A 15,469-nucleotide genomic window follows, 5' to 3' on the forward strand; every position below is an offset into this window, starting at 1 on the left:
ACCTACATTTTGGTGACACTTAAAAGTAAAGTTAGTGATGTCTACTGTCTCCTTTTAGATTAAGGCATCCCAAAGCACAAAGACCATGTGAGGTTTCTTTTACCTTTCTCTTATATGTAAACACATCTGACTGCTTGTAATCTGTCAACAGAGTTTGTGTGCAGTTGTGTCGAACTTGAGGTAACAAGCCTTCTAAGCAGTCCTACCTGTTACTAAGGGAATAAACAGCTACTAATTCACATCCCTTTACTGGTGTGAACCATGCCTTGATGACCATGCTTAACACAGCACTTACTCATGAGATGTTGGGAAGAGTCACATTGACTAAACCAATTCTGCTCATTTGGAGTGATTTGGGGGTAAGGCTTGCATCTCATACTGGTTTGAGCATTACAGCAGCATGCAGTAAGCTGGCTTCTCTCCTATCAAGGTGTAGTAGATAGTACTAACGCATTTGTAGCTCTCCAACACCAGTTACAGATTTTTGCCATCCCAGGTCATGTGGGTTCGGCTTTCATAATCACACAGGAATGAGCTTTGTTTAACAGTGTGTGTGTGAGAGACTATGTATGAGGGTACACAAATATATGCATTCTTTTATGTGTGCATGCATATTCTTTATCTTGGAGGGAACATACCATGGCAGATAGAAAAGGATATGCCTTCCAATCTATCTTCCAGAGACTAAGCTTTATGTCATTGTGCTTTACTTCATCTCCAAACATTAAATTATGAAGACAATGCTGCCAATTTGCAAATAAATAATGCACTCACATTTGCAGTTTTGGGCACTAAAATAATAATAATGCAAACCGGTTACATAATGCACACCTAAAATTGAGTTTATGCCCTAAATTCTGAGGAGGGAAAGTGGCTCTTCATCCTGACAATGAATCAACCCAGACTAAATTCAACAATGCTTCACATTGTCTAAGTAGACCTGACAAAAGGGGAGGAGGTCATTCTTACTTAACATTTTTTAAATGGAAGGGAAGGGAACGCTAGTTAACATAGACTTGGTTCAACAAATCACAATAATCAGCTGTAGCATTTTGGGTCCATATTATTCAGTAAGGGATTTTAAAAATCTACCCCATCACCTACTCACTGCCCTTAAATAAGGCAAAAATAAATAATAATTTTTTAAAAACCTATAGCTCTAATGTTAGTCTTAATAAGATAGTTTTTTTTTTAATTAAGCCAGTTCATGTTGATAATCACTAACACTTTTATCCTGGCATTTCATTTACTATACCTTGATTAATTCCTCAGCTTCAACCATTAGAGTTTTGTCTTGTTTGTGAACTGGATCATCTCTATTTGAAGCATGAAAATGTGCTTTACCAACATCATTTCATCAGCATGTTACTAGTTGCATATCCACCATGTGCTATAAAAGATTTCATAGGACATTTCACTTCTTTTTTTTCCTTCCAGCCAACAGTCAAAGTAGAGTTCCCCTTGAGTTTTTGTTGTCATTTTTTCCAAGTGGCCCACGCAAATCCATGAAACGACCTGACCATTCCCTATTGGAGTCACGTAGAAAACCTAACAAAAATACCCTGGCTCAGTCCTTTCTTTTTCCACAGTCCCTAGGAAGTGGGTGGGAGTGAGGTGTCCTCACATGGGTCTAACTGCATTCTCAGTGCACCAATTTTATGAAGATACCAGAGTTGGAGAAATTCCTCCGGCATGGCATGGAAGCCAGAAAAGGGCAGGACATTATCATAGTAGTGATGGCTGATGGGTTGTTCATGCATATTCACAGAGAAGGGCCAGAAGCCATAGATGGCCACCTCTTCACAGAGGCCCAGGGCCGCGCTCACCAGAAAGAGTCCTGTGGACAGGCGCTTGGCATGAATTCCCCTACTTTTCCAGAACTTCCCAGTGCTACGCAGAAAGTTGGGGTTGGCAAAGAGCACTGTTTGATTGGCACCAACATCTGACAGTGTGTAATAAACCCGGAGGGATGGCTCTGTTCCCGTCTTCATAGAAAAGGCAGGCATGTAGATGTAACTGTGGTTATACACTTTCATGTGGTCCACAAACGTCTTTCTGGACCATAGCAGGTTCTGAAACCTATCAAAAAGAAGAAGCTCAATTAAACCTGGAGAAAAGAAACTCATCAATACCCACTCTACCGTTCTTCTGATGGCCCTGATAGCTCATATCATCTCAGCAAAAAACAAGAAAAACACTTCTCTTGTATTTAAAATTCACCTTGAACTTACCAGTTCTCTCTCATCAAGTAGCCTGACTTTTCCCCACCGCAACATCTTAAACTCCAGTTAAGATTCTTTAATGAGATGCCCTCTGAACTAAAATGCATTGTACATTTTGTTCTCTTTTAGAATTTACTTGCCTGGAATGTAAAAATGATTTAATATTCATGAATTCACAAAGATTGTTGGTTGTTGGATAGGCTTTTGATAAAAGCTACTTGTGTGGTAGACGTAAGCACAGGACTGGTTTTCTCATCTGCAAATCAAAGGAATCACTTCTAAGATACTTCTTACCATTGAAATTCTGTAAGTATGCAGCTTAATCAGTGAATGCTATATTATAATACTACATGGAAAAAGAAAGACTTGTCTCCATTATAAAATGCTACTATGAGTTGCCCATATTGCTTGCTCCAATGCTTTCCTATGTTCTTTCAGTTTGGATTACATAGAAAGAGGATCTCTGATTCAAATGTATTCAGTTAAAATTAATGATACACATCCTACGCATCAGGCATTGGGGAAGTAAAATTTTAATGACCCAATTTTTGATCTCAGGAAATTCCAGTCCAATTGTGAAACAAAAATATAAGTGAGTACAATATAATGTTCTAAGTACAACTGTTGATATTTGTATAAATTACTATGGAATACAGATGAAAAAATAATTCTGCCTTGGGAGACAGAGTGGGTTCCAGGAAAGCTACAGAGATGGGATGACATTTAAATACATCTCCTTAGGGGGACAACAGGAAGAACAATCACTAAACTATAAAGGACACTTTGGTCATAGGCAAGGGTGCAGTGTCCTGAAACAATGATGAGTATTCTGTGTCCCTGGAACGAGCGAGACAGGGATTGTGGAGGCAGTGATGGGAGATGAGGTATGTTGCAAAAACCCTTGTGTCTCTAATTTGTTTGGGCTGCACTCTGTGATGACTGAGAACCTTCACAGAAGTGAGTACTTAGAGCATTTACTATCTGGATTACGAATATTTCATCATTTGTTTAGTTGCCAATCTGTGTCAAAAAAAGTGACTCTGGTGATCTGGGGAAGGAAGAGGCTGGTGGCCTGGAGACCAGTTAAGAGGCTGCTGATGTAGCTCAAGTGAAAAAAGACAAAAAGACAGTGAGTGCCTTGTAACTTCTTGTTCTTTCACAAATGGAAGTCACCTGTCTTGGGTTACGTGCAGGTGAAGAAGCAGCATTTGAGAATGGAATTGGGCCACTACCAGCAGAGGGAAGTCTGGCCTGACAGGTTGGCAGGGCTCATCAGAAATATGTGAAACTGAAACTCTGAATACACAAATCCACAGGATTTTATGTCGCATTCAGTGTTATGAACTCTGCCTGCCAAGGAAGATGTTCTTCTTAAGCCCAAAGGAAGGGAAATTCCTCAAGTTTTCTTCATGTCCTCGATTCAGCAGCCTGCCTTAGCAATTTTCCCTGGGCTCTGACAGAGAAGTGACAACAGGGTTTTTAGGTGCAATAACTTTACCCTAAAAGAAGGCATGGAAGACACTGATCCGTACTGTGGAGCTGGGCTAGCCTCTCCAACACAGACTCCTGCTTCCCAACTTCAATAGGCTCTGCTTAATAATTCTTTTATTCTCTCCATTGCCCGCCCACATTTGCTGCTCACTAACACTTTCCCAATCGTGTAGATACACCCTGCAGATAACTTCCTACTTCATGTGAACTATGGTTCTCAAACTTTAGTTAGAATAACCTGTATCACAGATTCCTAGATTCTGATGAGAGTGATACAGGGAGTTGAATTTTTACCCAGCATTCCCTGCTGATTCTGATGCACGTGTCCGGAGGCTATACTTATTTAGAAGATCGACACCATCAATGTAAGCTATCTAACTCTCTGCACCTTTCCCTCAGCATCTCTTTCTTTACATCTTCTAATTTTGTCCTTGCTCCTTCTTCCTCTCTGAGTCTTCTCCTCTGTGAAACAGGCTGTTTCACACTCCCTAGTGGGTCTCCCCTCTTTAAAACAATCAACCTCTCCATCTCTACTGAATTATTCCCTTCTATCTTCTAAACATGGCTCTAACTTAATAAAAGAAAATTCAACATATGCCTAGAGTGTTCCCAGAGCTACCCTCTAGTTCTCTCATTTCACCATCAACATCCTAGAACAGTTACTACACTTCTGCTTGTTCCCTTTCTTGCTTCCATTCCCTCCTTACTGCTGTGCAGAATGGTTTCTATTCCACAGGGCTCTTCTGGCTGAAGGAACTTCTCCTTATTTTTGTAGTGGACTACATACTAATGAGAATTACAGACAGCTCCAATAAAATCAAGGCAATTGATTTTATGTTCCCTGTCTTAAAGCTGACTGATTATTCTTGAAGAAGGTAGTTTTCCTTCCTTGAGTTTTAACTTTGAAAAGGAACACACATCTTGTATTTACTGTACTCCTAATTTTATTGGCATGGTTAAAAAACCAGCTTATATATTATGTTTTATTATTTTTATCTACCTCATTCTTCAGAATAGCTCAGAATTGTTCTATACTGTATGAATGGAAAACTATTAAATAATAATTGAAAAAGAAGAAAAATGAAACTGACCAGTCAATAAAGTATTAAAAATAGAAGTGATTAATATATAAAGAATATGGGCACACAATAGAAAAATATAACACAAAGTACAGAAATATAGCACATTTTACAAATGAATTTAATATGTGATAATAGAAACAATGATAAAATTTTTTAAATTAGTTAATAAACAACGTCAAGATAACTAGTTAACAATTTGAAAATTTGAGGGGGGACAGATTCATACTTGACAAGAAATTTTTTTAAAATTTCAAGATACGTAAGATAAATATTTAAAGTCTACATAAAGAAAACAAGAAAAACTAACGAAAACAATTGTGAACTTATCATTTACAAAATATCTTCTACAAAGGAAAATATTGACAAAATTGATTATGTTAAGATGTGAAATTTCATTACGACAAAAAAGAACATAACTGAAATAAAAAAAGGAAATGACTCCAAAAAATATTTTCAGCCAACATGACAAACAGAATGTTAATACTGACAACATTATAGTCTAAATATATTGGTATACTGACATGAAAATGGACAAAAATACAGACAATAAAAGGGAATTGTGATTAATAAAAGGTTAAAATGTTCAGCTTCAGGCTGCCAGTCAAGGTGCAAACTGAATAGAATCAGGGAAGGTAAGGGCCCAGCTCTCCCCCCAGCAAATCTCTAGAAATAAGAGAAAAGATGTTTTTTAAAAAAATCTACCTTTATCCTAAAAAAAAGAAAAGAAGGCAAACCTTCAGTCAATCCCCACATCTGGAATACTTCTGAAAACAGAAAGCTTATAGAAGGAAGGCAGAACATAAACTAAGTTGCCAAGCATTACTCTAAAAGGTAGTTGTGCCCTATTCCTTAAGGCAGGAGATACTGGAGAAGGTGGGTGTCTTGGAACAATCAACAAGGTTATTGTTCAGATTATAGGGCAGCAGGAACATGCAGGTGGGTCGAACCCTAAAATCCTGCACTGGCCACTTATCATTGTGTGTAGTGGAGAGGTAGTGTCAGCCTCTAGGGAGGAACAGTGGCTGTGTGCCCAGATGATACCTGGCCCAGCCAACAGGAAACTGGGAATTCTTTTCAATTCATATAGTGTTGGCAGCCAGGCCAATGGAGGGCCAAGAGAGAGACCTGTAGATTATGACACTTGGGAGCCACCCAAGAGAAAGCCACCTTGCCACCTTCTGTTCAACTGAGAGTGAAGCCCACCTGTCAACAGGTCCAGTCCCTGCACAGAGCTTCCAGTCTCCAAACAAGAACAGATAGTCAAGATCAGAAGACATTGAAGGAAAGCCTCCAACACGAAAGTCAGAGAACAGAATGGAAGAACGAAAGAACTCAGAAAAAAACAAGATCATTAAAGAGGCAGAAGAAAACTCTTAAAAGTCCATAATTAGTTTGTTTAGAAATATTAATTATTAATTAATATTTGCACCCATGAACTAAGACTTAGATGCTATAAAATGAAAAAAAATTTAGGTAATAAGAAAGAGCTGTTAGTAATTAGAACATATAACAACAGATGGATTCTGGTAAAGGAAATCTCCAGGAAGACAGTTTACACAGCAGGCTGAGAAAGCCATCAATCAGATTCTATGAGAGAAAAAGATAGTTTCTAAAAGGATGTTTATACATAGAGAATCCTAAAGATGCTACCGGAAAACTACTAGAGCTAATCAATGAATTTGGCAAAGTAGCAGGATACAAAATTGCACAGAAATCTCTTGCATTCCTACACACTAATGATGAAAAATCTGAATCAGAAATTAAGGAAACACTCCCATTTACCATTGCAACAAAAAGAATAAAATACCTAGGAATAAACCTACCTAAGGAGACAAAAGATCTGTATGCAGAAAACTATAAGACACTGATGAAAAAAATTAATGATGATACAAATAGATGGAGAGATATACCATGTTCTTGGATTGGAAGAATCAATATTGTGAAAATGACTCTACTACCCAAAGCAATCTACAGATTCAATGCAATCCCTATCAAACTACCAATGATATTTTTCACAGAACTAGAACAAAAAATTTCACAATTTGTATGGAAACACAAAAGACCCCAAATAGCCAGAGCAATTTTGAGAAAGAAAAACAGAGCTGGAGGAATCAGGCTCCTGGACTTCAGACTATACTACAAAGCTACAGTCATCAAGACAGTATGGTACTGGCACAAAAACAGAAATATAGATCAATGGAACAGGATAGAAAGCTCAGAGATAAACCCACACACTTATGGTCGCCTTACTTTGATAAAGGAGGCAAGAACATACAATGGAGAAAAGACAGCCTCTTCAATAAGTGGTGCTGGGAAAACTGGGACAGGCACATATAAAAGAATGAAGTTAGAACACTCCCTAACACCATACACAAAAATAAACTGAAAATGGAGTAAAGACCTAAATGTAAGGCCAGACACTATCAAACTCTTAGAGAAAAACCGAGGAAGAACACCCTTTGACATAAATCACAGCAAGATCCTTTTTGACCCAGCTCCTAGAGAAATGGAAATAAAAACAAAAATAAACAAATGGGACCTAATGAAACTTAAAACCTTTTGCACAGCAAAGGAAACCATAAACAAGACAAAAAGACAACCCTCAGAATGGGAGAAAATATTTGCAAATGAAGCAACTGACAAAGGATTAATCTCCAAGATTTACAAGCAGTTCATGCAGCTCAATAACAAAAAACAAACAACCCAATCCCAAAATGGGCAGAAGACCTAAACAGACATTTCTCCAAAGAAGATATACAGATTGCCAACAAACACATGAAAGGATGCTCAACATCACTAATCATTAGAGAAATGCAAATCAAACTACCATGAGGTATCACCTCACACCAGTCAGAATGGCCATCATCAAAAAATCTACAAACGATAAATTCTGGAGAGGGTGTGGAGAAAAGGGAACCCTCTTGCACTGTTGGTGGGAATGTAAATTGATACAGCCACTATGGAGAACAGTATGGAGGTTCCTTAAAAAACTAAAAATAGAACTACCAAATGACCCAGCAATCCCACTACTGGTCATATACCCTGAGAAAACCATAACTGAAAAAGAGTCATGTACCACAATGTTCACTGCAGCTCTATTTACAATAGCCAGGACATGGAAGCAACCTAAGTGTCCATTGACAGATGAATGGATAAAGAAGATGTGGCACATGTATACAGTGGAATATTACTCAGCCATAAAAAGAAACTGAGTTATTTGTAGTGAGGTGGATGGACCTAGAGTCTGTCATACAGAGTGAAGTAAGTCAGAAAGAGAAAAACGTATACCGTATGTTAACACATATATAAGGAATCTAAAAAAAAAAAAAAAAAAAGGTTCTGAAGAACCTAGGGGCAGGACAGGAATAAAGACGCAGATGTAGGGAATGGACTTGAGGACATGGGGAGTGGGAAGGGTAAGCTGGGATGAAGTGAGAGAGTGGCATGGACATGTATACACTACCAAATGTAAAATAGATAGCTACTGGGAAGCAGCCACATAGCACAGGGAGATTGGTGCTTTGTGACCACCTAGAGGGGTGGGATAGGGAGGGTGGGAGAGAGACGCAAGAGGGAGGGGATATAGGGATGTGTGTATACGTATAGCTGATTCACTTTGCTATAAAGCAGAAACTAACACACCATTGTAAAGCAATTATCCTCCAGTAAAGATGTTAAAAAAAAATCAAAAATAAAGAGGGGAAAAAAAGAAAAAAAGAAACGAAATTGAGTTATTATTTGTAGTGAGGTGGATGGACCTAGAGTCTGTCATACAGAGTGAAGTAAGTCAGAAAGAGAAAAACAAATAACGCATGCTAACAAAAAAATAAATGAATAAATAAATAAAAGGATGTCTCAACAACAAAATAGTGACTCTGACAGACTAGCATGTAGGCAGTAATGAAAGAAGATTTGCAGCTCTAATGGGAGCCTGGAGATGAATTAGTGACTGTTGCATGGAAAGCCTTTATTTACTCTGGGGAAAAATTAAAAGTTGAAGCGGATATTAAATACTTGTAATAGACTTTTTGTCTCAGATGTGAACAGTACTTAGATAGACACTAAGGTAAGCACTGACTATTGATTTGATTGTGATATATCTGTACTGAGAGAACAAGAAAGTGTAAGTGTGTATGGGGGAGTGGTGCTGTGAGGAGCACTTTAGAGAGAAAAATCTTAATTTTTTCATAAAATATCTATAGATAAATGGAAAAAAATTTTAATTGCAATTAAGCATGCTGCTTTAAAACGTAACAAGAGAAATATCAGCTAGAGAAGTTGAAGGCCTTGAAACATTTCTTGCGGGAGTGTATGACAGGAGATTCCTGCTTTCTGTTTGAAAGCAGTCATATTATTTGATCTTGAAAACTATGTATTATACACATAATATTTTGGTAAAACAGATATTAAATTTTTTAAATCATAAAAATAGAAAATAAAGAATATATATATGTGTATAACTGAATCACTTTGCTGTATAGCAAAAATTAACAAAACATTGTCAATCAACTATACTTCAATAAAATAAATTAAAAATATAAACTAATGTATATTGATCCAATGAACAACACCACCCAAAAGTGTAACAGTCCAGAAACTTTATGCACCTAACAAGATAGTTTCAAAATATATTTAGCGGGCTTCCCTAGTGGTGCAGTGGTTGAGAGTCTGCCTGCCGATGCAGGGGACACGGATTCGTGCCCCGGTCCGGGAAGATCCCACATGCCGCGGAGCGGCTGGGCCCGTGAGCCATGGCCGCAGAGCCTGCGCGTCCAGACCCTGTGCTCCGCAACGGGAGAGGCCACAACAGTGAGAGGCCCGCATACCGCAAAAAAAAAAAAAAAAAAAAAAAAAAAAAAAATATATATATATATATATATATATATATATATTTAGCAAAACTGCTTAAAATTCAGATAGATAGGTGTTCACAAACCCACAATCATAATTAAGTCTTTAATTTTAAAATGTCTATTATTTTTAAACATGAATAGAAAGTTTCTAAAATGACCACGTTATGTCACACAAGAAAATATATAGTATGATATATATACATAAATATATTAAAACAATTATTATCATAAAGTCCAGATCATCAACCACATAAAAATATACATACTGCACTGGAAAACATATTTCAAGTATGTTTACAAGGGGAAGTCAATATTTACAGATGATATAATTACCCGTCTAGAATATATAAGAGAACCAACTGAAAAATTATTTATTAAAACCAGTGAAGTCTAGATCAACTTCTAAAAATCCATAGTTAAACTAGGAGAGAACTTCCTCAGCTTGATTAAAAAATATCTATAAAAAACCTACACCTAACATAATACTTTATGGTGAGAAACTTGAAGCCCTCCCACTAACGTTGGGAACAAGCCAAGGATGTCTCCAAGTCAAGGATCTCACCACTACTTTCAACATTATACTGGAAGTCATTGTTAATACAATTAGATATGAAAAGGAAGTGAAAGGTATACAGATTGAGAAGGAATACATAAAACTGTCTTTTCAGATGACATGTAGAAAATCTGAAAGAATTGAAAATGCTCCTGGAACTAATAAGGCTGCAGGATACAGGGTTAATATACAAAAGTCAATTGCTTTCGTATATATCAGTAATAACAAGTGGAATTTGAAATAAAAAACACAATACAATTTATACTAGCAACCCCCAAAATGAAATACTTAGGCATAAATCTAACAAAATATGTACAAGATCTGTGCGAGGAAAACTACAAGACTCTGATGAACTAAATAAAAATCGAGGAACTAAATAAATGGAGAGACATCACATGTTTACAAATAAGAAGGCTCAATATTCTCAAGATGTCAGTTCTTCCCAACTTGATTTATAGATTCCGTGCAACCCCAATCAAAATCCCAGCAAGTTCTTTTGTGGATATCAACAAATTGATTCTAAAATGTATATGGAGAGGCAAAAGACTGAGAGTAGCCAATACAATATGGAAGGAGAAGAATGAAGTTGGGGGACTGACACTACCCAACTTCAACACTTACTATAAAGGCACAGAAATCAAGACAGTATGGAATTGGTAAAAGAATAGATCAATGTAACAGAATGGGGAGCCCAGAAATAGACCCACATAAATACAGTGGGTCTTTGACAAAGGAGCAAAGTGATCTTTGACAAAGGAGCAAAGGCAATACAGTGGAACAAAGACAGTCGTTTTAACAAATGGTGCTGGAGCAAGTGGACATCCACAGGCCAAAAAATGAATCTAGACACCGACTTTACACTCTTCACAAAAATTAACTCAAAATGGAACATAAACTTAAATGTAAAATGCAAAACTATAAAACTCCTAGAAGACAATTCAAGAGAAAATCTAGATGACCTTGAGTATGGCGATAACTTTTTAGATAAAACACCAAAGGCACAATCCATGAAAGAAATAATTGATACGCTGGACTTCATTAAAATTAAGAACTTCTGCTCTGTGAAAGACAACGTCAGGAGAATGAGAAGACAAGCCACAGCCTGGGAGAAAATATCTGCAACATATGCAGCTGATAAAGAGCTGTTATCTAAAATATACAAAGAACTGTTAAAACTCGACAGTAAGAAAACAAACAACTCAATTAAAAAATGGGCCAAAGACTCTGACATCTCACCAGATGGCAAATAAGCATATGAAAAGATGTTCCACATCATACATTATCAGGGATAGTCAAATGAAAGCAACAATGAGATACCACTACCCATCTATGAGGATGGCCAAAATCCAGAACACTGACACCACCAAATACTTGTGAGGACGTGAAGTAACAGGGATTCTCATTCACTGCTGTTGGGAACACAAAATGGTACAGCCACTTTGGAAGACAGTTTGGTGGTTTCTTACAAAATTAAGCGTACTCTTACCACACCATCCAGCAATCATGCTCCTTCAACTCAAAGATGTTGAAAACTTATGTCCACATAAAAACTTGTACACATGTACTTATAGCAGCTTTATTCGTAATTGTCAAAACTTGGGAGCAACCAAGATGTCCTTCACTAGGTGAATGAATAAAGAAACTGTATTATTTCAATCCAACAGAATATGATCAACACTAAAATGAAATGAACTACGAAGCCATTAAAAGACAGGGAGAAACCTTAGAGGCAGATTATTAAGTGAAAGAAGCCTATCTGAAAAGGCTACACACTGTATGATTGCAACTATATGACATTCTGGAAAAGGCAAAGCTACAGATATAGTATAACATAAAGATCAGTGGTTGCCAGGGGTTGGAGGAGGAGAGAGGGATGAATAGGTAGAGCATAGAGGATTTTTAGGGCAGTGAAAATATTCTGTATGATACTGTAATGATGGATACATGTCACTATACATTTGTCCAAACCCATAGAATGTACAATATCAAGACTGAACTGCAATGCAAACTATGGACTTTGGGTGATTATAATGTGTTAATGTAGGTTCGTCAATGGTAACAAAAGTACCTCTAGTGGGAGATGTTGATAATGGGGGAGGCTAGGCATGTGTGGGGTTGGGGACGTATGGGAAATCTTTGTACTTTCCTCTCAATTTTGCCGCAAACGTAAAACCGCTCTGAAAAAATAAAGTCTTTAAAAAATCCATAGTTTCCCTACACAAGAGCAAGCACATATTTAAAAAACCCACAGTATCAAAGGTTTTATTTGTAATAGCAACATGTCCCCAAACACCTTGAAAGAAACCTAAAAATAAATATATAACATTTTTTATGGAGACAATAATGAATACTGAAAGATGTCTCCCCAAATAAATTTATAGGTTCAATGCAATCTCAACCAAAATTCCAATATTATTTTAAAATAAAATTTTATATGATGAATCTAAAATTCACATGAAAGGTAAATCAAGTATACATACTCAAGGCAATTTTAGATAAAAGAAGAATACAGGAAGGACTTAGCTTACCAAATATCAAAACTGATTATAAAACTATAGTAATAAAAACACAACAGAATCCATGAAAGAGCAGACAATCTATAAAGAGTCTAAAAATGGAACTAGGCATATTTAGGGATTTCCTTTATGATGAAAGTGACATTTCAAACCAATTCATAAAAACTGACTTCCATAAATTGTACTGGGACAACTGGCAAGCCAAATAATAGAAACTAAGATAAATTCCTCCCTCATAGTGTTCAGAAAATTAAGTTCCAGATGGAATAAAAATATATTCTAAAATTAGAAGAAAATATAAGAAAATATTTTAAGACCTTGGGATACAAACGGCCTTGTTAAATAAGGCACTAAACGCAAAATCCATAAAGGAAAAGATGGATAAACATGACTGCTTCAAAATTAAATATTTCTATAAGATAAAGGTTATGTAATTAATAAGACAAGCAACAGATTGAGAGAAAATGTTTACAACATGCATAACAAAGGATTAACCGCATGCTAACACATATTTATGGAATCTAAGAAAAAATAAAAAGTTGTTCTGAAGAACGTAGAGGCAGGACAAGAATAAAGACACAGACGTGGAGAATGGACTTGAGAACACGGGGAGGGGGAAGGGTAACCTGGGACGAAGTGAGAGAGTGGCACTGACATATATACACTACCAAGTGTAAAATAGATAGCTAGTGGGAAGCAGCTGCATAGCACAGGGAGATCAGCTGGGTGCTTTGTGACCACCTAGAGGGGTGGGATAGGGAGGGTGGGAGGGAGACGCAAGAGGGAGGAGATATGCGGATATATGTATATGTATAGCTGATTCATTTTGTTATACAGCAGAAACTAACACACCATTGTAAAGCAATTATACTCCAATAAAGATGTTTAAAAAAAGCAAAAAACCCCCCAAAGGATTAATATCCAGAATACAAACAATAAAAATCAATAATATACAAATAACACAACAGACAAATGCACAATGAGCTGTCGAGTCTGAGATGAGGAAATTCAAAGGGCCAACATACATATTAACATATGCACAACCTCACTAGCATTCAAATCATACATTTATATCAATTTTTAAAAACTGTAACAATTAAAACTACAGTGAAATAACAGTTTTCTACATATCCAATCGGTAAAAGTTAAGGAACATGATAATAACAAGTATTAGAAAGAGTATGAAAAAGGGGTACTTTATGCTTCAAATGCAAGTACGAATTGTTACAGTTTGGAAGGTGATTTGGCATCTTCAACATGCACACCTACTGATCCAGCACTTCCGTTTCTCTGAGGGTGCTTCTGGTATTTATAGAACCTCCCTCACTTCTCTTTTAAGTCTTGGCTCAAATGAAAGCACACCAAATCAATCTTTCCTGACCACCCCCATCTCTCTCACATTTGTTGCATTTGTCCATTATACCTATCACTACATGACATTTTACTACATATATATATAGTAAACAAAGATATATATATATATCTTTGTTTATTGTTTGTATCCTCTTGAATGTATATAAAGGGGACTTTATTTTGTCTACCCCTAAATCTAGAGCACAGGGTGTCTGGCACATGGAACCAAGGTAATATTCATGAATGTTTGCTGAAGTATGCAGAAAATCAGAAACAACCTAAGTGTCCATCACTCAGGGAATGGCAAAACAGTGGTATGTCCATTCTATGAATACAAGGCAATTCTTTAATAACATGACTCTATTTGTAAGGAAGCAGAAATATTTCCAGGACAAAATGGTACATGAAAATGATGAAGATGCAGAATTACTACAGCAATTTGTATAGTGGATTATCATACAGGATAAAGATATATATTTTCACATATGTATATAAATGTATGGGAAAGTGTTGGAAGGATACACAATAAACTCAAAACAATGGTTACCTCTGGGGAAAGCAGTGGGTATAGGGCAGTAAAAGAGGGTCCAGCCTTATCTGGAATGCTTCTGTTCTTTAGAAGCTGAATATATTTATGTGTTACTTGTGTTATTACATACTTCCTTTTGAAAGGTCAGGCAGCTTAATATTCATATAAATGTAAAGTAAGACAATTGTGAGTTTTTAGTTTACTTTTTTCAACACACCAGTAAATTAGGCCTAGGGTGTAATTTTATTCTTTTTAAGTTTTTAATATTATTATAATGTTGTCTGTACCATATAAACCACATTTACAAAAGGAGTCACAAGTTTTCAAGTTAATTTATCTTTTAAGTATATTTCATTTTAAAAGTTCACTTCTTTTACACGGAATATTTGTTCTAATTTTCTTCTCTGTAACTTTTATTTGAACAATTTTCTTATTAGTTACTTCCTGTTCAAATGTTTCAGCAATTTTCCAGTATGTTAACTCATTTCCTCCTGTTATTTACTTGCTTTCTTAATATTTTGGACTATCTGCCATGTTCATGGTTGCTGTCATTTTTCTGTCTCTTTGCGCAGCTGTCTGTTTACCCAGCTGTTGCTTCCTTTTCCTCTGTCAACGAACATTGATTTTTGTGTTGATTTACTATACTTTCCTCCTCTGGACCTTCTCATCCTACAGGGGTGCCTCTTCCACAAGAAAATATTTTACCAGATTGCAAACAACACTTCATACCAAGCTATTCCCTTCATACATAGTACATATTAAAACGTGCCCTAAGAATGCAAACTTTAAAAAATATTTGCAAGGTGAAGCTTCCAAACCTAAACTGGGGATGTGGCTAAGAGGAGAGAAATTTAGGACAGGCCTTTCAGA

General features: G+C 36.5%; 1 protein-coding gene across 1 annotated transcript in view; it reads right to left on the bottom strand.

Annotated features, from left to right (window-relative positions):
• Positions 1–1,592: 1,592 nt before the first annotated feature.
• Positions 1,593–15,469, bottom strand: part of ST8SIA1 (ST8 alpha-N-acetyl-neuraminide alpha-2,8-sialyltransferase 1) — a gene marked incomplete at both ends in the record, with an annotated part of 146,493 nt that continues 132,616 nt past the window's right edge. The window contains one exon of the mRNA XM_082849660.1: positions 1,593–2,079. Coding sequence (XP_082705786.1) covers positions 1,593–2,079 — 487 coding nt within the window. The remainder of the gene's footprint in view (positions 2,080–15,469) is intronic.

This window comes from Leucopleurus acutus, assembly GCF_964270905.1.
Source record: "Leucopleurus acutus genome assembly, chromosome: 11".
NCBI lineage: Eukaryota > Metazoa > Chordata > Mammalia > Artiodactyla > Delphinidae > Leucopleurus > Leucopleurus acutus.